Consider the following 25,866-nt stretch of genomic DNA (forward strand, 5'->3'; position numbering starts at 1 on the left):
TGAGTTGATAATTCTTAAATTACTAACTTTGAAAAAATTATACTTAAACCATTAAATTCTGCGTAAAAAGGTGCTTTGGAAATGTTTTCACAAAAATACAACATTTTCCATAGCAAAAAAGTTACAGAGATTTGTTAAATATGCACATTTCTGAAAAACATCCCGTAAGTCCGAAACGGTAACAGATATCGGTGTGCGGTTTCATCATGGTTGTAATAAAAATTGAGCTCCAGACACTGATATTATTTTTCGTTTATCTCCTATAGAAAAAGGTGTTTCCCTTCCAATTTCACGCACCCTGTACACCCTTCCACGGTTGTGATTAGGCCTCCGTGCCCTTCACAGTCGAGAAGCTTTTCTCTCCATTCCATTTCCTCCACCTCTTTAAATTGTTCAGATATACCAATTACTGAAATAATATTTCTCAAAATCTATTGAAAGAGCAAACATCTCAGCAGTCTTAGTCACGCCTTGCAAATTTAATTGTTGAAATTTTAAAACATTGTCTTTCTCAACATTAGTTATCTCAGTAACAACAGTTTTGATCATCACAAAAGCTTGGGTTGCTAGCTAACTTTGCAATCTTTTTTAGATCTTTTTCTATACATTTGTCTTTTTCTATCTATTTGTTTAGATTCTTTACATTTTTTTGTTAGTTTGAGCTGTGACTCAAGTGAGCAATACTATAAAAATATACTTGCTATTAAGTTGTCTTATCGTATATATATATACTCTTGCCTTGTCTCATTATTACCCCTATTGTGTGTCTCAAATTTACCCCTCCCAAAAATAGCTTCTCATACCAACAGGACTTAATTTAAACGGACATGCCTTTCTATACCATATACCGTAACCTATCTACACACGTACGCATGCAGACGACTGGAGTCGGAACCATAGAATAATTAACTGAAGTCGGAACGCTTACTTAGGTTAGGTTAGGTTAGGAACTTAGGTTAGGTTAGGTTGCTGGGGTTTGGGATCATGTTTGATCCCTCTCTCGGGGTCTTGGGCCCATTGCGATACCTCTGTAGTATTGTACCAAACCTTCCTCTCATTCTTTCTTTGCGTTAAAGCACTTCCAGCTCTTTGCAAAGTTCGCGATGTCGCTAATGTTGGCTTCTGCTGCTTCCTCTAGTCCCTCCAAAAAACCTTGCCCTAAAGTTTTAAAGCGTCGGTATTCCAGTGCCAGACAGTGGCACAGCAGGAGGTGCTCTATGGTTTCTTCTTGCTCTCAGCATTCTCTGCAGTAATCGTCGTTGAAAACTTTCCATCTCACGAGGTTTGCCCCCGTGGGGCAGTTTCCAGTGACGACACCTACAATTATGCGTACCAGGTCGTTTTTGGAAGGAACGCTTACTACTTCATACTGATGTCCCTGACAAAACTGTTGTTGTCAGTTTTCAAAAGTTTTAAACCTCAAAACGTGAAAATGGTTTTGTAATTTCAGTTTCTCCATGATTCATCAAACACATATTAAACAAGTTATGGGGATGGTGTGTTAACAATGAATGTTAAATGTTCCTAACAAGAAAACTGACTGAATATAAGTTTTCAATAATTTTATTTGAATGTCTTATTCTTTACCAAAATATGACGTGTCTCATTTTTACATCACTTAACCATAAAGTATTTTATTTAACGTGTTCTTTTTGCTGCTAAGGCTAATTTGGGCGGAATTGCCGTTAGTTCAGAAATTATTCAGAAAAAAAATGATATAAAAATGAAACTTTTCCACCTTGTATTCCCGAAACGCAGCATTTTAGGATGTAAATTTATACATACAATATAAATTTATTAGTTATTTCTATCTCCAAATATATTGCTGAATTTCTCGAATACAATTCGAACCACCCTGTATATTGTTTCTAAAGAATGAGCAGAAAGGTATTTTTATTTACAGGAACTAGTTGCTCTTCAGTTGTATGGATCAATGCAGATGATGTGCAAGTTACCAAAATAACATTTGAGAATCCATCATCAGCTGCTCAAGCTGTGGCTGTTCAAACCAACGGAAAAAATATCCATTTTGAAGATGTTCAATTTCTCGGCTTCCAGGTAATTCAACAACTTATTAAATTCAAGCTAATTTTTAATCAAAACAATTAAACACAGGTTAAGTGCTTTGTTTATTATTATCATTATTGTATGTTATCATTTAGATCTATTTAAGAAAAACATTGAAGAAAACTTGAATTCAATTTTTATTTACAATCATGCATTTATAATTATTAAGTAAACAAGATACTTGAATATAATTAAATATAATTTAAATTTACGTGAGTGATTAATATTAGTTTATATTTATATTAGTTTAAATTTATCTTTTTTCCCACATTATTATAGCATGCCTGTGTAATCAGAATTTACATTGAGAAACAATTACTTAAAATTATGGAATAATATAATTAATAATAAATGATACTAACATGTTTTCAATAACTAAGATTATTCAACGAAATAAAGGACAATTTGGATAGTTGATATCCAAAAATGTACATAAAAAGAACACGATAGAACAACGGTCAATGTCATACAATCTCTCGTTGAGTAGACTTTAAATATTAATCTAGTACTTTGTTTCATTTTAATTTTCAGTTTTTTTCAGTTTAAACACATAAGTAGTAGATTAAACACAAAATTTACAAGAATGAAAACCCAGAAAAAATCCAGTGGTTCTCAAAATTTATGCAAAAAATCATTTTTTTTTAATTTTCAACGTGAATTATCTCGGTTATTTTGGACTTATTTGAGAAACGGTAAAGAGAAAATATGTTACTTTTATCGAGATCTACCAGTCCTGAAAATATTTACACTTATTTAAGAGTCACCCTGTATAATAATTGTTATTAGAAAATATTCGTACTAGAACTATTTTCAACTAATGAATGATTTCAATAAATTAGCAAATAAATTGGAGTAAAAAATGTTAATTTACGAATAAGATCCAAATAAAACATACAAAATAGATTGCTCTGTAAAATACAACGCCATACAAAAGCATACCACAAAAAGGCTTAAATTATAAAGGATACCGATATAGACGAAAAAATATTAGTATTGGCAAAAGCAGAGAGTTTTAAGCCCCGTACACTTGCACTTTGCACTAATTGGAATTTTTCTGATAAAAGCTCGCCAGGCTAAAGAAACCACCCATCTGACTACCGGTTTCATGGTTTCGTACCCCACAGAAAAAGCACGTTAAGTACATCTGCAGTACTTGTTTGTGGTAGCACTTGATGGATGGTTTCTATAACTTATGTAGAATGTAGAATGTTTAGGAAGGGGGTTAATCAACGCAACCTTACGGTTCTATTGTGTGTTCCCTTTTTGGGGGTTATAACGGTATTAAATGGGATGTAGAATGTAGAATGTTTACGAAGGGAGTTATCACCGCGACCTTACAGATCTATTGTGTGTTCCCCTTTTTTAAGTTCTAATACTATAACTATAACGAGTTATAACTCATCATACAGTCTCAAGGATTTAACAAAAGCCAGTATAAGACGGCTCCACAGAGTGCAGCTCTCAATCTCCGACATTAGCTGTACCAAAGTTTATGGCACGAACGTTTGTCGTCTCGGCGCACTCAGTGAAAAGGTGTTCCGGTGTTTTCTCATTTTCCCCACAGAACCCGCATTTGCCGTTGTTTCTCAGCTTCAATCTGCTAAGATGTTTGGAAATCCAGATAATACTTATAGCTGATAGTTACTAAAGCACAACAACTCCATTAGTTTTTATCCATTATACTAAGGATAAGTCAAAAATTCGGTATGAGTAATCAACAAAAAAAAGAATATTTTATAATCAAACCAACTATTTTCAAATTTTTTTCTTTTTTTCAGGATACTCTATATTTACATTCAGGTAAAGCCTACTTCAACAATGTCATCGTAAAAGGAGACGTTGATTTTATTTTTGGCGCTGCGACTGCAATCTTCAAGAACTCGCAATTGATTGGCCGTGGTGACAGGCCACGTACTAGCGGTCTGATTTTTGCACCAAGCACAGATCCTAATAACAAATATGGATTCCTAGTTATCAATTCTCTAATTTCTGCAGACAGCAATATCGAACAGCGCCACGGATTGTCTTTGGCTAGAGCGTGGGATTCAGGAGTGAGCTCAGGTAAATATTACTAATATATGTAAGTATATTACTAAAATTATATATACTAATACATTATTTATATTAGAATAAATTAGAGAAATATATTTGGGGTTCGTACAGAAACTTAACTAAAATTACACAAATGGAGCCCTCCTCCTAGGTGCCTTCTCTGTTGAGGTTGGCGATTAATATGGCGTATGACTCTCTGTCCAAAGCTTGGTGAATAGGAGTGTTTCCGTCGGTGTGCGTTCAATCTCTTATGTTACGTAGCCATGATTTCTTTTTCCTCCCTATGCTACGTTTTCCACCGATTTTTCCTTCTATTATGAGCTGTATTTCTTCATATTCTGAGTGCCGCACTATATTTTCAAGGTAGGAAGTCTTTTTGATTTTAATTGTGCCTGTTAGGTGTGCATGAGTTTTCATTCTGTTTAAAACTTCACAATTTGTTGTTCTGGAGGTCCAAATTATCCTCAGCATCCCACGATACATCCACATTTCAAACGCATTAAGGCGTTTGATGTCTTCTTGTTTTAGCGTTCCTGTTTCGCATCCATATTGAAGTAGGTGCCATATATAGTATTTTAATGTTCTTAGCCTCGTTGGTATTCTAGCTATTCTCGGATGGCATAAGAACTTCCGCATGTTGAAGAAACCAGCCCTAGCTATTTCAATCCTTCTTCTGATTTCCTTAGAGTGGTTTAGCTGGCTGTTTAATTCCCTGCCCAAGTAAATATATCTCTGCGTGGTTTCGAGATGGACGCCGTTTACCATTATGTCAGTATTTTCATTGTCTTGCGGATGCCTGTCGAAAATCATAGTTTTTGTCTTAACGGTGTTCTCTAGACACATGCTGATACTTTCTTCTGTCAGTTTGACAATTAGGGTTTACAGCTGGTCTTCGGATTCTGCTAATACGACGGTGTCGTCCGCGTATCTTATATTGTTTATAATTTTTCCATTTATTTTAACCCCTTCTGGACAATGTTGAAGAGATTTTCGGATTATATATTCGGCATAAACGTTAAACAATAATGGTGACAATATGCATCCCCGTTTAACACCTCTTTTTATGTCTACGTATCTTGTATTTCCTTTTTCTGTTCTGACACAACCTTTGTGATTCCAGTACGTGTTCCTTATAATGATAATATCTCTCTCATCCAAGCCTACTTCAGTGAGAACTTCTAGTAATTTTTCGTACTGTATTCGATCGAAGGCTTTTTTATAGTCAACGTAACATACGTACAGCTTCCTTTGGACTTCCATGTACCTCTCTTCAATTAACGTTAAACTCAGGATGGATTCTCTTGTTCCTGTCCCCCTTCTAAAACCGTATTGTGATCTAGTAAGAAAATTATCACATTTGCTGTATACTCTATTGAATATTATTCGCATAAATATTTTCGCTGCGTGGCTCATCAGACATATTGTTCTGCGGTCTTCGCATTTCTTCGCTATATTCTTTTTGTGTAAGGCTATGAAGGTAGATGTTACCCAGTCTTCGGGGATTGTTCCGGTTTCATATACTTCATTGAAAAATTGGGTCAGTATTTTGATGGCATTATCGATTATGTGTTTGAAGTGCTCTGCTGTTATTTGATCTTTGCCCGGTGCTTTATTGCTTTTCGTTTCTCTGATTGCTTTGATGACTTCATCTTTCAATATGGGTAGATGGTCTCCTTTCTCTATTTTTGGATATTCCTGTTTTCTTCTCGCATCTCCGAACAATTCTTTCAAATAGTTCTTCCATATAACCTATTGTTTACTGGGGTCCACTTCTATCACGTTATTTTCTTTTGCGATGGCTGACAGAGTCCTTGGGTTTCCAAAGGCCTGTGAATTCTTTGATTTTTGTGTGTAGTTCTCTCTCTTTGTGTTGAACCTGCAGTTGTTCTACTTCAGCGCATTTGGTTTGGAGCCAGTTCTCTTTTGCACTTGTAATCTGTCTCTAGATCTCCTTGTCTAACCTTTTGTACTGGTCTTCACATTTATTCTTAACTTTGCGCCTTTCGTCCATTGCTTCTATTATTTCCTTTGTCATCCAGGGCTTTATCAATTTTCGGTCTTCCTTTCCTGTTATCTGTTCGCTTGCTTCGCGGAATATGTCTTTGAATTTTGACAATGTTTGTTCCATGTTATCTTTGATAGTTGTATTATGTTGTATTGTATTTTCCTTCTCTAACTGTTTGTCGACTTTCGCCCGTAAAGATCTTTTTTATTATAATCTGCGGATGCCCAGGTTATTATTGGTATTGGTTTTGGTTGTAGAATTTTCTTTAGTTTAGATCTCATGGTGGCTACCACGGGGTTATGATCGTAATTTATGTCACATTCAGGGTATTCTAAGACTAAGAATACCCTGAATGTGACATAAATTGCGATCATAACCCCGTGGTTTGGTTTGGCGTTCACAATACTGTGGCGAATCTTTTGTTGATGGTTATGTAGTTTATTTGATTTCTGACAGGTTTGTCTTTGCAGTCCTGGGGAGATTTCCAGGTGTACAGTCGTCTTTTAGGTAGTTTAAACCACAAATGGAGCACAATACGCCAAATCATAAAGTTTTTTTTTGAAGGTGATAGACAATATTTTAGTCTTCAAACTAAAAGAATTACTACCATTGACTTTATGCATTTTAACTTACCTAATGTTTCGGTCAGATGTGTCACTGACTGTTATCAAGTGTAAACTAATCTAAATCCCTAAAACTACTGAACTGATACTGCAGCCAGAGAGTCAAATTTAGGTGCAGAAAAAATTGGGAAAAAATTACACTAAGAACGCCCGCATGGTGCGTTTTATAAGTGGTTGCTATACCATGGACAATGCTGTTTTTATAATATACTAGTTTTTTCCCGCGACTACTTTCGCGTTACCGTTGGTTACACCTCAAATCGTTCATGCATTGATTTAAATTATTGTTTAACTTTTTATAGTTAGAGCTAGTGAGCCTTATAAATGCATTTAATCTATTTTTTTAAGAGTTTTAGAGCTACTCGAATTTCATATGAAAGTTAGCAATTGTCGATTTTCTGGGTATTATACAGAGCGAGTCTTAAATAAGTGCAAATATTTTCAGGGCTGGTAGATCTCGATAAAAGAAACATCTTTTCTCTTTACCGTTTTTCAAATAACTACAAAATAACCGAGTTATTTTACTTTAAAAATTTTCAGAAAATATATTTTTTGCATAAATTTTGAGAACCATTGGAGCTTTTCGGGTTTTTCTGTCAGGTAAATTTACTATGTTGCTATAATTATGGTTTTAAACTAAAAACTAAAAAAAACAAAAGTTTTCCAAAAAATTCCAAATTTAAAAAAAAAAATCGCGAAAAAAGTTATTGTCGTGTTTCTGGGATCAAAATATACTACTGCTAAAAATAATTGCGCTTATTTAAGACTCGCCTTGGAGGGTATCCATAAAAATCGATTTTGTTATGACTCATTACACATTTTTTACTTAAAATTTATAAAAAGCCGTGAATATGCCAATTTCAAGTGCATTTTTATTCGTTTATTTTCATATTAATAATATAAGATTTATTTATTTATATTCATATTAATAATATAAGATTATTATGTATTTAAAAAAATCCGAAAAATTAAAAACCGTTTTTTTATTTTTTTATCGCCTGTATATGACTTTATGACACACTTTGTATACCAAAAATAAAACTTCTGATTAGTCCAGTCTGAAATAAATAATCTTAATAATTCTAGAAGTTATCGAAATCAAAGTATTTCAAAGAAGTTCAATTTTGGTCCCAAAATGATTTTGAAATCTTACTTTTTAACACTTTTTTCCAAAATTTTCTAACTACTTCCATTGACTGAAACTAATTATGCATGGTTGGATAGAGGGTGGATGGCGCTCTTCCATGGTGGTTTTTTATTTCTTAATTATGTATAGGGTGTTTTAGAAATCGAACCAAGTCGCAATTTTGCAAAATCTGAAAAAAGAAAATCTCTCCAAAATAATAAATAGTGAAATGACTATTTACCCTCTAGATAGAACCCTACCTATGGCCCCATATAAACTGTATTACTAAAATAAATAGTTTTGACATATGAAGTTTTCAATTGTCGCTTTTCTTTATAATAATCTCTTGATTTTTTTTATAATTTCCTAGGTGTTATAGTAATGCATTTTCGTACAGCCAAACTTTATGGGTATAATTTTCATAAATTCGCTTTATCCAAATAATTAACTCATAATTTTTAAATTATACTTTGTGCCAATTTTGTAACTTTATCCATTTGGTTGATGAATTTCAAGATTCTTTTCTAATTCTTTTTATAGGATTTTATTCTACCCAGATAGTAAGGAATTTTTATACAACAAATTGTTCCGACATAATTATCTCTAAAAACTTGATATATAATCTAACTGACATACCACTGACAATGACAAATAATTTATTTCTGGAGGTATTGTATGTAGGTATCTTTCAGGTATATTTTAGTATTTAGTCATTTTACACAAATAAACAGCCATTAAACAATATAAAAATACTTCATAACAAATCTAGACATATATACCTTTCATTTAAAAAAAGAATCATCAAGATCGGTGAAGCGGTTTCGGCGGGATGGATGTAACAACAAAAACTCTTTGAGCTTTTATATATGTATGGATGGATTATTTTTTTCATTTATTGGTTAATCATGCAATATCTGCTAATGAATTTGTATAAATGATTTAACTTATCAAATAATCTTAAGCGGAACCAATTCAAATCAATTTATGAAGTATCTGGGAATAAATTATTAAAATTGAGAAATTCTTGATAAGTATAATTTATTAGTTAACCAGGTGTTCATAATTAAAATTATATGTAATAGGCAAATAGATAAAATAAAATCTAAATAATATGTAATATGTATTGTGAAAATGAAGTAAAAATCGTCTAGAAAGATAGGCTACTTACTACATAGTCCTCGAGAAGAAATTGCTATCAGGGAAATGTTTATTCTGAACTACGTATGCAGAAATTAGTAAATGACTTTTCTCCTTTCTTCGAACTTAATGAAAATACCATACGATCGAGAAAAAAGCGAATGACAATCGATAGTTATTTTGCCGTGGTCAAGCCCTAGACGTCATTACTGGGACCGTACCATAGACTTTCATGTTTTCAGTTCAGATCGAACAGTCATACGAGACGGTCGTGCTTTCGTTTCGTTTGTGGACCGCCGGTATTGAACGTTTGTTTTGTTTTGTTTTGTTTGGATTTGTCGTGTGTTGTTATTCGGTCTTGACCCGACCCGGTTCAGTTCGCTAGTTTTCGCTGAACGTGCGTTTCTGCTTTATTTTATATAATTATTTTTATATAGATATTTTTTAAACGTGACCTAGCTTCGTTGACATTGACACTGTTTTTATTATTGAACTATACTGTCTTGTTTAATTTAATATTTTCCGATTTTGCTGTTCCTTTACACTTCCAAATGGCAGATTTTAAGTGTGATTCGTGCCAAAAACCATCTCGGAAAGGACAAATATAGACTTCGTTGTAGTGGGGAGTGCCGCCGCAACTTTTGTATGACCTGTACTGGGCTGGACAAGACAACCACAAAAGTGATCCACCAGCAAAAGTTCAAAAATATTAGGTTTTTCTGCAATGTTTGTGATTCTCCCACGATGAAGTATCTCCATGACAAAGTTTCACAGCTTCAGAAATCACAGATCCCTCTAGAAACTGTTGAAGGTCTGGGAACCTGTTTAAAAAGGAACAACGACCTGCTTCCAGTCATAACTGAAATCTATGACATATTGAGTTATCATGACTCCAAATGGAAGTCTTTATACAAAAAAATGGATGATATTCACTGCCACCACTCCAAAATTTCGGAAAATGGTCAACAATCTTTATTTCATTCGATCAGTGAAATAAAACAAGAAATACTCAACCTATCATCCATTTTTATGGACTTTCAGGATGAGTCTGTTAGGGTCCAGGTTCATGACTCTTCAAAGGTAGATCTTTTGAAGGAAGTCAGTGAGCTGCGTAGGAGCGTAAATCAGATGGCAACCACAATAGAAAAGTTTGCTGCCCAAGGCAAGCAAAATAATAGGAGTAGCCCACCAGCAATAAAAAAGTCAACTTCGACTCAGACAGATTGCCAAGCCTCAGTGGGTGTCACTTCTTCTAAAGTCAGTACTCCCCCACCTCACAAACCCTCCATTAGAAAAGCCTGGCATTATGTCGTTGTGTCCAATATCCCATCTCCCTTTACGGCAAACCAACTGGCTCACTATATCAAGGATAAACTTGGAACTTCGGACTTTATTCGTTGCTTTCCTATGCTTAATAGTGAGGACAGTTCACTCTCAAAATTCAAAGTTGGAGTGCAGAATATAAGGCACCTAGAGCGGCTGCTTGATATAAGTATGTGGCCCCCAGGAATTGAAGTAGTCAATAGCAATGTCCAACCATCTTTGACTCCCTCGGAGGTATCGCCGCAAAAATCAAGATCTTCTGCCATGGGATTTCAACAGCCTAAGATTTCCACTTTGGAGAAACGAAGCCTTCCACAATCTTCCAATTTACCTACAGATCTAGCCAAGGAGGTCAAATACGTTAAAATTGGTTCAGACAGGGAGGCTATAGCTGCGAGTAAGTCCTTTGGGCAGCAGGAGGCGAAAAATATTATCAATAAGCATCCAAGGGAAGGTGAGGTGCTGAGTTTGGACCCAATGACTCCACCTATTGTGCGGTTATCGCGTGAATCGGACACGGCCAATGGACGTTATTTGTTGGCGAGACTAAGGGACCCTTCGATATTGAAAGCTGTCAGGCTATTCCTTGCGTACCTCCATGACCAACCCCCCAGTGCGTGTTTTGAGGGACACACCAACACCAGCATCAAGTTGGCGCTAGCATCGGAAGGTCTCCCATGCGACATGGACTCCCTGCGCAAGTTGTTTTATCGCTTCCACGACGCGTATGGCATTGGCGTGGCTGAGGTTGAGGCAGATCTCTCCGCCTTCAGGACCTTTTTCTCATCAGAGAAGCTATTTCACCTTCAGAAGTCTAGGGAAAGCCACAGCAAGTATTTTTCCAGTGGCTCTCCATCTAAAAATAAAAATTTTTAATTCATTTGACGCGAACAGAGGATCAAGCACCCTCTGATAAATCGGACGATAGCAAGCTAGGTATTTTTCTTATCAATGTTCAGTCCTTAAGACACAAAACAGATGAATTATTTCTTTTATTGGAACAGCTCAAATTTCCTGAAATCATTGCCATAACGGAACATTGGTTAAATACCGATGAGCCCGTGTTTGTGAAAAATTACACAACAATAGCTAGATTTAATAGAAGTAATTTATCTCATGGAGGTACTATGATAATGTCTACCAACAAAAACCTTACGGCAATAACAAAATTTGATCACTTATTAGCCGAGAAAATGTTTGAATTTTCTATCATCTACCACATTGCTTATGACCTCTATATTGTTTGTATTTATAGAACACCTGACGCAGATATGCATATGTTCTTTCAGAAATTACTGAGTTTGCTAGAGTCCCTGCCTGTGAATAGCAGGTTGATCTTGTGTGGTGACCTTAATATTGACTTCTCCAGTGTGTGTGATGCTCGGGAATCTCTCCAGTCTATCTTCGAGACTTTTGGTGTAGTAATGCATGTTAATGCACCAACAAGAATCACTAGAACTTGTTCTAGTACTATAGACTATGTCGTGTCATCCTTTGATCCAGAATTGGTTGACTGTACTGTGTTGAACTCAGGCTTCTCTGATCATGAAGGAGTATTAACAAAATTTTCCATAAAATCCGAGAGTAGAAACACTTTTCGTAAATTAGGACGTATTTTTTCGGAAAAAAACTTTATACATTTTAAGCAGCTTTGTCAACAACAGATTGGCATGTCATCTCTGGTGATGTAGACACTGAATTTTCCAGATTTACACAAACATTATCTGGTCTGGCATCCAAAGCCTTTCCTCTCAGGCCTGTCAAAATTAAACATCATAAACCCTGGACTTCTAAGGGCCTACGTACATCTGCAAAAAACATGCGCTCTTTATCTCACCTAAAAAAAATTCTCGGATAGTGTCTTCTTTCACGAGTACGTGAAACTTTACAGGAAAATTTACCATAAGACTATAAAAGCCGCCAAGGACATCTATTACAATAGGAGGTTGACTGAGTCCGGTAATATTGCCAAAGAAACATGGTCGATTGTGAATGACTTGAGGAGTAAGGTTTCTTCGTCCAACATAACCTCAACTTCACCTGAGGACCTAAACAATTACTTTGTAAATGTGGCGAAGAATATAGTGAATACTATCTCACCCTCCCTTGATCCTCTATCATTTCTCTCTGACTATAATGTTAATTTGCACAGTTTCTTCCTTACGCCTGTGGGTTGGCAGAGCTTCGCAATACATTAAATGATATTAAAATATAAATCTTCAGCAGGGACTGACGGACTTACTCTTAAAATGTTCTCTAGTATGCCGGAATGTACATTAAACCATCTTTCAGCCTTAATTAATATGTCATTTGAAGATGGTGCTTTTCCAAATTGCCTTAAGTCGGCGATAATTATTCCTTTGCATAAAGGAGGTGATAAAGAGCAAGCTTCCAACTATCGTCCAATTGCACTCCTTCCCACGTTATCGAAGATCATGGAGAGACTGGTTAAAAAGAGGCTTGTATCATTTCTTCTAAAATACAAAATACTCACCCCCTTTCAGTTTGGGTTCTTGAGTAACAAATGTACAAATGACGCTATGTTTTCGCTGTTTAATAATGTATACTCCAGTCTGAACAACCGTCTCGTTACAGCAACAATTTTCTGTGATTTCTCGAAAGCTTTCGATTGTGTTAATCATAACATCCTAACTAACAAATTGCAGTACTATGGTATCAGGGGAACGCCTCTTGAATGGTTTAAGTCCTACCTTAACAACAGAAACCAGCGTGTGAGGGTTGATAAGACTGTGTCTTCTTGCAAGCCAATAGAATGCGGAGTACCTCAGGGCTCAGTGCTAGGTCCTATTTTGTTTCTGTTGTTTATCAACGATATTGCTAGTCTGGACATCAGTGGTAAAATCTGTCTCTTCGCGGATGATACTTGTTTCACATGGAGCAGCCCGGACACCACGGCACTTCATAGAACCATTTCCAGTGACTTAATCAACATAAAAACATGGTGCGATTCTAATTATCTGTGTCTCAACGTCTCTAAAACTAAAGTCTTATCATATAAAAGTACGTTGCTACCTTTTCAACTTGATAATACCACCATTGACGTCGTTGATTCTGTGAAATTTTTAGGCCTTGTTGTGGACAACTATTTAAAGTGGGATTTGCACATCGATGCTTTAGCTAAAAAATTAAGTTCTGCCTGTTTCGCACTTAGATCAGTTGCTAATGTGCTTAATTTGTCAACATCTAGGATGTCTATTATGCTCTTTTTGAGTCGCATCTCCGATACGCACTTCCATTCTGGGGTGCGTGTTGTGCGACTCAATTTGAGCGTATCTTCAAATTACAAAAGAGAGCTGTGCGATATTCACTGAGGCTAACCAGTCGTGCTCACTGCCGGGACTTGTTTAAAAGATATAAAATATTAACTCTTCCTTCCCTATTCATACTCGAATCCGTCTGCCTAGTTCGCAAGCACGTATCGAGTATTTCTCTAGGGCCAGTTCATGGCTATCCAATTAGGAACGCAGAGCATAACATGTATCTGCCAACCCCTCACTCTGAGTTAGTAAAGAGTTCCATATTGTACAATGCAAAAAAAATGCACAATTATCTGCCATCTGAAATTAATTCCATTTCATCCTTTCCTGCATTTCGCAGAGCCTTGAGATCATACTTACTGGAGAAAGCCTTTTACGCGGTTAACGATTTTTTATTAATATCTAGGGTTCTAAATTTAACACACATTCACTAAATTTAAGAAATGATTTTGTTTTCTATCCATTTAAATTTAGTATTGACATTATATACAGTTGTTTATTTACATGTATGTTTATATTTTATTTATATTTAATTAAATAAATTTTTGACAATGTACAATTTCTATAATTGTATAAAGTATTGTTTTAGTTTTGTATGTTTGCTGTTAGTTTTATATGTTTTTCTATTGTTAAGTGAAGTTTTGTATGTTTTTTATATTCTTTTTTTTTAAGCTTTGTCAACAAAATTGTAAAATTTTTTATGACAATAAAGCAATTTCTTTCTTTCTTTAAAATAAAATATAGACTGAGCATCTCATTCATAAATAGCTGGAACATGCGGTCAGACAATGTCTTGTTATTGTTGTGTTATTGTTTTAGGTTATAACGAGTGCGACACGAGCGATAGATATGTTGTCTCTATCGTAACGGTCGTTCCCTGATGACTCTGACCAGAAACACAACACTGTCTTTCGTGTCTCAAGTACACCTGAACTTTCCGTATCATAGCCGGCTAATTTTTTTATTTTAATGAAGCTATAATTAAATTAAAAATATATCGTATTTAAACTTTTTTATATTTTATTAAGATATAGGACAGGTTTTTTTTAAATAATAGTTTAGAAAAAACGTCTTAGAGTCCAAAAAGGATAAAAATAATAAAATACACGTTATAGAAGAAATTTTATAATCGAAATTACGTAATTTTTGAAATTAATAATAAATTATTTATTTTAGTCAAACATTTACAACCCCTAATATTAATCAAAACAGGATCTATTCCACAGATATAATAGAATCGGCGACAGGGAGGGAAAAAAATATGACTGTTGTATTTTTTTTTCTGGTTAAGTGATGTCTTATTATGTAAATTAGGGAAACATAAATCTGTTCCATTAAAGCAAGGAAGGTCATAGGAAGTGGATAAAATGAAAACTACATTTATTTAACTCGGTACTGTCTTTATTATACCGGATGCGTCCCAAAAGTGGCTCATCCCCATAATTTTTTTATATTTTCAAATAAAAAACAAGATTTAGTATGTTAGTATATGACATAAATCTGGATTGATTGACATATTCAATTGTTTTCGGTCACTTCCGGTTTCACCGGAAATGACTATAACTTTTAATTTTTAAACGGGACCCTCGGCATATTTCTACTTTATTCCATAGAAAATGACACTCTGAATAGAATGACATATCATATGTCAACTTTTGACATTTTCGCATATGGTTTAATTGTAATTGTAACACGCGGTTCATAACGACAATTTGACTCGAAATACAAAGTGTGTGGTATCTATATATTCATAAAAAATGCTTTTTCCAAATATGCTAATGAGTCACCCTTGTTCCATTTGAAAAAATTGACATATGTATGATTAAAAATACGATTTGTACATCTTTTAACCGGCCTAGACAAGACACGAAACCCATTAGACGATCAAAACTATTTTTTCAAGGCTTCTTGATTAAAACTTAGTACGCAGAAAGAAAAAAAATCATGGGAGTTTGGGAAGGCTCGAAAGGAAACAATGGTTTTGCTACGTTTTGCGACTTTATTGTCGCTTCTTCAGGCACCAAAACATATTAATCCATATTTTGCCTAAAAACATTCATGGCGATTCCAACCGCCAACACTAAGCCATGTACGGAAGAAAGAACAAAAACTTAACGGGTATTCTTTGCCCGACGTACACCGATGCTCGGTTTGTGTCGCACTCTCTCTGTCTGTCGTACTTCTGTGAGTACGACACAAACCGAGCATCGGTGTCTTTTTTCCGTATGTGGCTTAGTGTTGGCGGTTGGAATCGCCATGAATGTTTTTAGGCAAAATATGGATTAATATGTTTTGGTGCCTGAAGAAGCGACAATAAAGTCGCGAAACGTCACAAAAATATTGTTTCCTTTCGAGCCTTCCCCACACCCACGATTTTTTTTCTTTTTGCGTACTAATTATTACTGGGAACTAACAATAATCATAATTAAAACTTAGTGTTTTTAACAACACCATGGCACCCTGGATTGAAATTTCAAATACGATTTGTTTTTAAGCGACAATGTCAAAAGTTGACAGATGATATGTCATTCTATTCAGAGTGTCGTTTTTTATCGAATAAAGTAGCAATATACCGAGGGTGCCTTTGAAAATCAAAAGATGTAATCATTTCGGTGAAACAGGAAGAGACCAAAAAGAATTGAATACGTCAATAAATCCTAATTTATGTCATATACCTACTAACATACAAATCTGTTTTTTTTTATCTGAAAAAATAAAAAAGTTATAGGGGTGAGCCACTTTTGAGAGGACCCGGTATATTAAAAAATATTGTTTCATAATGTAATATCATTTTAAAATTCTTGTATGTTATTTTAGATTCTGAAGATAATTTTAGAATAAACTGGAATATATTTTTAATAAAAACATTATTAATTATTAACAGGGTTATAATTATGATTTTGTTACAATGTAAGTAAGTAAATAATGTAATGTAAGAGAAAAAATTCAGATTTTACATTTTACTAAAATATTATCTAAATAAGCGTCTTTCTACAACAACGCCACTGACTCCCAATGGGTAAATTGAGAGTTGCCTACCGGTCAAAAGTCGTTTCAAGACTTAAATGGATTAATCCTAATAATGGTCAAATTTCTTGCAAATTTGGCACTGGCGAACCATATTTTATAGTTCCTGAACTGAAAAAGTCAATAAAATAAACACTTAAGGACTACAAGCTAAGAAAATGCGTTAATACAGCCGGGGACATAGCGGCAACAAAGCTTTACCGCACACGTGCGGCGCGTACTACAAGGTAATGAATGAATGAATAGGCTCCCTCGCCTCTAATCGGTGTTGTCATATTGTAAAGAACTTATCCTTTTTAATCAGTATCCGACTTATAATTTAGTAGTATAAAGACTATTTAATACATCTATGGAATATTAAAACCTACTTTATTAAAATGTAGTATTAATATCTCAATATATGTGTATAACAAGAAAAAAATATTGATAATATTAAAGACGTGACAACATAGGCTGGATGAGGAAGGCTCGGTTGACTGTTCCCAGAAGTAAACATGTGTACAAAAAAGATTGTTTGACCGCGTTGAGATGTAAATAATGTAGTCTATATTTTATTTTAAGTCTATACCCTTCTAATGGAACTTACTGTCAGTTGGTCTTAAGAAGATGAATTATTTTTAAATGGTGTAGTTTAAAATTCAAGAAAAATATTTTTTTGGAAATACATTTATGCGTCTGAAAACGTTCTATCCTTTCTTAATCTTTCCATAATTATTTTAGTAAATGACGTCTATAGATCGCGCCGTTTTTTTCTATCGTACGGTATAATTACTAAACAGTGTTAGATAGTTAGTTATAATTATTATAAACAAAAATTAGTGTTTTTTGGTGAAATTGAATTATTACTATTATTTTAGGTAGCTATGTCCCTGGAGTCTCACCTAATGGACAATTAGTTATTCGTGAATCCTCTATCGATGACGGAATTAATGTCGATGCTCCCTATTCAACCTCAACCAGTGGAAGAGCATTTAATACAGACATAAATACAAACCGCAATATAGATGACAATGTACATAATCGTTTTTGGGAATACAAAAACACTGGAACAGGAGCTTAAAACTTAGAAATATTTTTTTTATATAAAATAAAGTATATAATCAACGGTATCTTTGATTTACCTAACAAATTAATAATTAGTTATATTTATTAGTTTTATTATTAACAAAAAGCAACGTTAGAGTTGGGATGCCCTTGTTAAATAAAATTTAAAATTAAATTAAAAATTAAAATTAAAAATATATAAAAAAAACAAATAAAAATTGAGGGCTTTAAAAAGAAAACATAGAGAAAAGTCCCCTTCCCAGAAAAATTCTAGATTCGCCTCTCACCCAGAACTATTTTATTGTTTAAATCTATAAAAATTCAATTTCTATTTTCAAATTCTCTTCTATAGAAAGTTTCTTAACTAAAATTTATCTATTTACCTATTTTTACAAAAATATCTGTAGACTATAAACCAGGTAAGACAAGAGAATACCATTCTCCAAGAGAAAGAGAGACACACTCGCCTTTTCAAAGAATAGAACAATCTTTCACCAGTATTTATAACACATGCAACATGAAAAAAACTTCCTTATTGTGTCCCTACAATAATAATTGAAGGTCTATTGAAACCTGAAACCCTTGGACCGAGAAGTCAGAGAAGTCTTTATCTCGTCATTAATGTTAAATTTATTACCAAGATAACATAAACACAAAGTCGTTGTAATGACATTCTATTGCCTAAAATTGTATTGCGAGAAAACCCAAATTATGGTAATAGCTACGCACGTGTTTTGACTTTTGGACTTCCTTCAACTTCGTTGAAAAGTGCATTATCATATAATTTTGGTTTTCTGGTAGTAGAATATACGAAAAAAAAATCTGATCAAATTTATTTGAAATTAGATTAATCGAGTCTTATTAATCAAATTAATCTAGTCAAATAATAATAATAGTTAGTTTCTAAATACTACACAGGGTGAGTTTCCTACGATGTTCTCTATGGGTATCTCGGAAACTACTGGAGACTGGAGATAGAGAGTCGGTTAAATGGGGAAAGAATTGCAGTTTTGGGGGTCATAAATATTCGCCTTTCGGATTTTTCGGAGAAGTTCAAGGCTTACTAGATATTTCGAAAAAAACAAATTTGTCATATATGTCAAAAATGACAGGCTTTAGAAAAAAAAAACAGAAAACAAACTTACTAGATATTTCGAAAAAAACAAATTTTGGCTATTTTAAAACTTTTGTCTCTAATTCCATTATAATCTACCGTAGGATCGAATAAAAACGGCGTCAACGATGTCTATGAAATGAAGATCGCTGTCATTTTATATGTAAAATTATATGGGAAATATCATCGATCGTCATTTCATAGCCATCGCTGACGCCGTTTTTATTCGATCATACGGTATTTTAGACAAAAAGTTTTCACATAAAAGTTGTAGATAATCACATACCTAATGAGTTTGTTTTCTGTTTTTTTTTCTAAAGCCTGTCATTTTTGACATATATGACACAAACGTTTGCTTTATTAAAATTAAAAGCTGTTATTGAAATTTAAAATGTACTCTTCATTTTCACAAAATGTAAAATATGTCAAAATCCTTACATTTTAGGCACATGCTCCTTTCATAAAACTCGCCTTTACTTTTTCCCTAGAATCCAAAAATCAATTAATGTAGAGGGTGTTCTATTACAAAAAACGCATTTCTGTAACACTTTGCTGTGTAACTTTTTTGGGGAACACTCTGTATAATTCTATATACTGTTATAAAATGCTTTCAATTAACCTACATATGCTCCCAAAATTTCGTTTTGATATAAGCTATTGTTCTCCTTGTAGCCTCCGCGTCGTATGAGAGGCACCACACTGTATATTTATATCACGGCATATAAATCACACGGCAGGCTAAAGGTTGTCGCCCACTAGACCGCGGCGCGACGCGGCGCGGCGCCAAGTGGAAATTTCTTTTGTCTGCTTGCCATGTATTTAAATGGACCAACGCACATTAGAGCGCGCAGCGCAGAAGCGCGCCCCGGAATTTCCGTCAAGAAGTCGGAAGACTTCTCTAGCAACTTTTTTCCGTCTCCCGCGTTTCGACGCGTTGCAGTGTGCGTACTCACAAGGCAGATAATTTTGCATTCGAGTCTTTTCAGTTGGCTTTTTGACTAGGAACTAGTGATATGTATCAATGGCAGAATTGTATTTTTAAAGGTAAATTAGGCAAATCGATTTTCATAAAGGAATATGATATTTTTTTTTAGTCTTCCCTCACTAGACAGATGGACGAAATGCCTTTCTATCAAAGATTTAATATAATTGAGGGGTGTAGAGGCAAAACTGGCAATCTCCACTTTTTAACAAAAGTGACAATCTCCAATTTTTAAATTCTAATTACCTAAATATATAAAAAAGATCAGGGTTTTTTTGACCAGATAACTAATATACACATCAGAATAAATAAGAATTATCAAAAATATTAGTTATTTGTCTCTTCTGAAAAAATATGAAGAGTAGATATACCCGGTGTTTTTTCTTCTAAAACCCTCAATTGAGGAGTCCGTAAAATGTTTCCTTTATATTTTGTAATACTGAAAAAAATGATTTTGTCTTTTATTAAATCTGGAAAAAGATGGTAAAATTCTCCAAACTTCTTTCTTTTTTTGTTAATCGTATGAGTCCAAACTTTTCCTCACCCCCTCTTCCTCTTCCTCTGTTAGAAGAGCACAAAAAATACGCTTTCGTCCGTACTTGAACTCATTGCTTTAAAAACTAAACTACAGTAAGTAAAAAACACTTCGACTATAACTAAATAGCGTTGCCGCGTTTCAAAAGCGCGCTATAGTGGGCGCAGTCCCTTCGCAGCCGGAAAAAATTCTCTTCCCAGCGCCGCGCCGCGCAGCGGTCTAGTGGGCAACAACCTTAACTCGCTTTGGCGGGAACGCTACGCGCATATCCTCGCGCACGCCGCCATTTGCGTTTCCATCAACAGAAAGTAACCAGTGTCGTAGTTTTTTCAGCGACAACACACAGTTACGGCAGATTCGAGTCAGTAGCGTGCGGCTTAATTTATTTTGATTTTTTCTTGAGTGATATATTTTGTTTTTGTTGTTTTATTTTTGTTTATTATGTGATATATTTGGTTTTTCTAGTTTTATTTTCGTTTCTTATGTAATATAGTTGCCAATAGGTGCCCGGTGGCGTAGAGGTACAGGCTCTCGTCTACCAATCTCAAGGTAGTGGGTTCGAATCCCACACCCGGCATTTCATCAGCCGACAATTTTTATTAAAATAAAAATAGTTTGGGTACCTATGTCGACTCAGCCTTAAATGAGTACTTGGGATTCACAATCCTGAGGTAATAATAGGCGGTTGAAGCGTAGTGCTAGCCACATTACCTTCCTTTGTATACCGAACGGCTTTAGTATGGCAAGCTGTACCTTGCTACTCCCAAGGCGTCAAACGCTATATACGGGAGCTATTGTTATTATTATGTAATATAATTTGTTTTAGTAGTTTTATTTTTGTTGTTCAATAAAAGTTTCTTTCTGTTTCCTTGAGATCCTATTAGGTATGTATATATGTGATTAATTATTTTAACATATTTTAGTTGTGAAAAAAACAGTAGTATACATATTAGGACATTCAGCTAAATAGGAAGATCTAATTAAAAATCTTAACAAACTTTAATATTAGTAAGATTTAATGTTAAATATTTAGTAAAATAAAATTTAATGTTGTATCTAGAATCTAGACATTAAAAATTAAATTTAAAAATCATTATATTATTCATTTAAATATAATTATAAAAATAAATAAAATGATTATATCGAAAATAAGTTAACAATACATTTTTAGGGCAAGAACATGGGCAATTGCAGCTAATAGAGAAGACTTGATTGAAGATATAAATAAGGGCCACAAGTACAGGTTGTGTTCTGTTCACTTTGAATTTAAAATGTTTACCAATTCACTTTGTAACCGTATAAAATACAATGCGGTACCTACTGTTTCCTGCCATGAAAAAAATAGAAGTTTCTCAAAAAAAATTGTAGATTTATTAATTTGTGAAATTTGAATATTAATAAAATTTGCTACGCCCATTGATAGGCATAATTTGTACGTAGCCTCTTTATATTGTTCAATAAATATTTTATTGGTATTTCTTTATTCTTTATTTATTTATTTTTTTATTTTTTATTTTCTATTTTTTTTATTGATGAAATATTTAATTGATTTTTTCATTTTTACTTTTCGAGAAGTATGCGCGGTTAACGATTCATTTGTTTGGACAAAAGTATTGTAGATAAAATTCAGTTTCAGTCAATTACAGTATTTTTTTAATACGACCCTATCGTATTTTTTTTGAGAAATTTTTTGATACGTTTTAATCCGGCCCTGACTAGGAAACGATAATGGCGCCGACAAGATCAAATTTTATAGAAATTTTAAACAATGAAATCTGAGTAGAGTTGGCGTGCCGATTGTTTTATGTGCCGTGTTTATATGTTTTAATCGAGGGGTAAATAGCTGACCTGAAATTCTGTACACTAAACCTCCTAATAGCTAAAGAATTCTTAAATACCTCCTAGGAATTCCTAAATACCTCCTGGGAAATCCCATATGTATTTTTTGGGAATTCCTGATACTATTGAGCATACGAAATTTGTAATTAGTTTCAAATTTTACAAAAAGTTGAAAAAAGTATCCAAAATCGACTCGATAAAAAAGAGTTTGGTTTGGTTTGCTCATTAGTTTTGTCGTTCCCTATTCTTAAATCATCTCTTCCTCTTGATTTTCAAAAATACTTTCTTCGGCTATTTACGAATCATCAATGACAGATTCATTTTCATCACTTACTGCAGATTGTTCTTCTGAATTTTTTGGTATATTGGTCGAGTTCCATGAAAAAATTTCAACTTGCATTCCCAGCTTTTCATTTACAGCAAGTGCTTCCTGCAAAGAGTCCATCACAATATTCTCAATTTATTGATCAGTAAATACATTTTCAATATCTTTCACCTCATTATTTGCACTCTGCGCTTCAATTTGTGCATCGTTTTGGCCCTTAGAACGAACTCTTTGAAATCTTTTCTGCTCTCTTGGGAAACGTATTATAGTTCTTAAATCATGGGTAATATTATTAATCGATCTAATTCTGTCCAATCGTTTCAGTGCGTCTTTAATCCTATAATTTACTACCGTAGATTGCGTTGTTGTCATGGACCTTGTGACTCGGAATATTTTCTGACAGCTTTGACTGCTAAAAAGGAAAAGAAGGAACATATCCTCTGTGAGGTTTGGATTTTCTCGAAAATGTATAATTAAATTAATCAGAGCATCATTAGCCATTTACGCCAAATACGTAAAAAAACACACAATACCATAAGTTATATAACCTTCTTTTTAAATCCAAATTTTCTTCCATATAGGAACATATAATTAAGTTCATCATTCTTAAATTTATTGTTATTTTATTTATTCCTTGGTTCCTGCACCCTCAGCAACAGTATTAAATAATTCAAGGACTTTAATGGAACATATTTTTTGAGCTGCCTTAAAATTCATTTTATCTTCCAATTTTAAATCAATCCTAGTCCGTAGCAGTTCAGTCGAGAGCTCAGTGTTATTTTTCTTTCAGATAAAAAGCTTCTTAATTTATGTGTTTTTGTATAAAAAAACCAATACACCGAGCAATACATCAAATATTGTAATCCTCGCCAAACTAATTCAAACAGAAACAAAAGCGCGGGAACAATTATGACGTCACTGGATACTAATGGCATCTGTTATATGTTGGTTATATGTCATTATTATTAAAGAAATGTCTATGTCAACTTTGATTTTAGAACCCATCGACGTGACGTCATCAAATAATGACAGGAAAACGACGCGTTTGCAGTAAAAACATGCATTTTTTAATCGCTTATATTTCCTATAGATCTTTTTTTTAAATTTCTTTTTGTCTGTGGGGCTTTTATAATTAATTATTTGTAAGCTTCATTCAGAACCTCGCAATTAGTGGAATAAATTAGTAGTTTCAATTAACGTAGAAGTTTATTCCTTTAATTTGAATGTAAGCGTTCAGAACGTCAAAATTAGTGGTAGACATTTTTAATTAGTAGGAAAAGTTATCAAACTTTTAACCAGAGCTTTTAACTTTTGCACTAAATTATACTTTGCGAGAAATGTCATTTTGGTCTTTCATAATCTTCCGTCAAGAGAAATTGTTGTTAGAAATCAAAAGTTTATTGTTTTATAAGCTAAATATTAGGCTTTCTCTATATAGATACAACTGACTATCGCAAGCTGTTGCTAGGATATTCTATTCATTTTAATTGTATTTTTAAACATTGTGAATGATCGTAAACTAAAAAGTATAAAGTGTTATTGAAACCACTAATTTATTCCACTAATTGCGAGGTTCTGAATGAAGCAGTAAGTGTTTTAATTCAAATTTACTTATTATGTACTGAGCCTATTGTGTGATTTTAATCAAAACGAGGTCAATATTCGTAATTTGATGCGTATTTTTTCGAGCTATCTCATCCTAGATCTCTTCCATACTTCCTGGAATTCCATCATAAATCCTGGGAAATCCTGTATACTTCCTGGAAAATCCTGTATACCTCCTGGAAAATCCACATACTTTTTAGGAAATCCTATATACTTCCTGGTACCTCCTACAGTTGTTCAACCCTCGGTTTTAATATATTATATGCGATATGTTTTTATACTCAGATTTTTTAATTTTTCTTCGTAGGATGTCGAATTAGCAAAATTTGTTTAGGGACCTCTTCAGCTTCTGTAAAATATTTGGATAAGGCGGATTACTCCAGCACGTTTAGTGTCTTTGGTCAAAGGCATAGGACGAATAACGTTATGTAGTCTTATCACAAAAGGCTCAATAATAAATTTGTTAGGCATCCCAATGTAAGGAATCTAATGGGTGAGTATAATTATTTTCGTTTTAATAATATTTATATTACTTTTTTATTTTATTTTCAGATATTCTTTCAATATTCAGGACACCGCAATGTTATAGTTTGCACAGCTGGAGAGAAGAAAAGAGGTATTCAGAGTTGCATAAAAAATGTGCTTTTTTATTCGAAATCGAGCAAAGCTTGGGCCTAACTAACAGATGGTCGTTTTAGTGCAGAAGATTTTTTGAAACGAGGGGTCCATTTTACAGAGGGTTTTGCATAACGATTTGCACTTTTAGGAGCGTAATGATGATGATACTGGTGATGTAACAAACCCTCCAATCCCGCCCGTCGCGCGTCGTGCAAGATAGCCGGGACGATCCACCTCCACTTCAACCCGTCATCTACAATAGCATCTACATCAGCAATAGAGTGGGTCAAAAAAATCGACTATTTTTTTCACTTTATGCTCTGAAAACAAAATTGGCATCGTTATTTATTAAGATTATTAAGGTCCTCCGCTGTTCAGTTTTCTATTTTTTCCTTATTATTAGAAATAAAAATTATTATTATTACTCTGAAAAAAAAAGGTTGGTAGACACCTCAAAAAAATTATCTCCAAGTATAAGCTCTGAATTTTAATAGGAATGTCCTCCGCCTTTCAGTTTTCTATTTTTTCCTTATTATAAGAAAAAATAATTCATATCTCGGTATTTACTATTTGGAAAAAAATATCTCGTCTCACGCATTTGTAGGAAATTGAATTCTCTACAAAACAGGTCTCTTACAATTTTTTTTGTAAACATCACCGTTCAAAAGATAAAAAGGTTGAATTTTGATTATTTTAAGGCAGTTTCCTTTTTTTCTTATCAATTTTATAACTCGTTAACAAAAAATCATTAGGATACGCGCAAGTCAGGATTTTGTAGGAGATTCACTGCTCTACAAAAATGGTTTCTTATGATTAGTCGATTAAATTAACCGTTTAAAAGATATTCATCGTCAAACTTCAATGCACAATAATTCTAACAGTTTTTGATTAATAATTCGATTTCTAATAATAAGAAAAACATAGAAAACTGAAAGGCGGAGGACTTTCCTATTAAAACTAAGAGCTCATACTTGATAATTACGAGATAATTTTTTTGAGGTGTCTACCTACCTTTTTTCAGAGTATAAAGTGAAAGAAAATAGTAAATTTTTTTGACCCATCCTAATCAGCATCCTTCTTTCAAACTTGATTGTCCATTCAAAATCCCCCCATACTGCATGCCTTCAACTGGAACAACCCACCACCGCTTCTACCTCTATCATCTA

General features: G+C 33.8%; 1 protein-coding gene across 1 annotated transcript in view; it reads left to right on the forward strand.

Annotated features, from left to right (window-relative positions):
• The window catches only part of LOC115875330 (pectinesterase B-like), a 33,086-nt gene extending 15,339 nt beyond the window's left edge, over window positions 1-17,747 (forward strand). The window contains exons 3-5 of the mRNA XM_030890752.1: window positions 1,904-2,058; window positions 3,846-4,128; window positions 17,496-17,747. Coding sequence (XP_030746612.1) covers window positions 1,904-2,058; window positions 3,846-4,128; window positions 17,496-17,698 — 641 coding nt within the window. The 3' untranslated portion in view covers window positions 17,699-17,747. The remainder of the gene's footprint in view (window positions 1-1,903; window positions 2,059-3,845; window positions 4,129-17,495) is intronic.
• Window positions 17,748-25,866: the final 8,119 nt, after the last annotated feature.

Source organism: Sitophilus oryzae, unplaced genomic scaffold, assembly GCF_002938485.1.
Source record: "Sitophilus oryzae breed Bouriz unplaced genomic scaffold, Soryzae_2.0 scaffold_1373_pilon_pilon, whole genome shotgun sequence".
NCBI classification, from domain to species: domain Eukaryota; kingdom Metazoa; phylum Arthropoda; class Insecta; order Coleoptera; family Curculionidae; genus Sitophilus; species Sitophilus oryzae.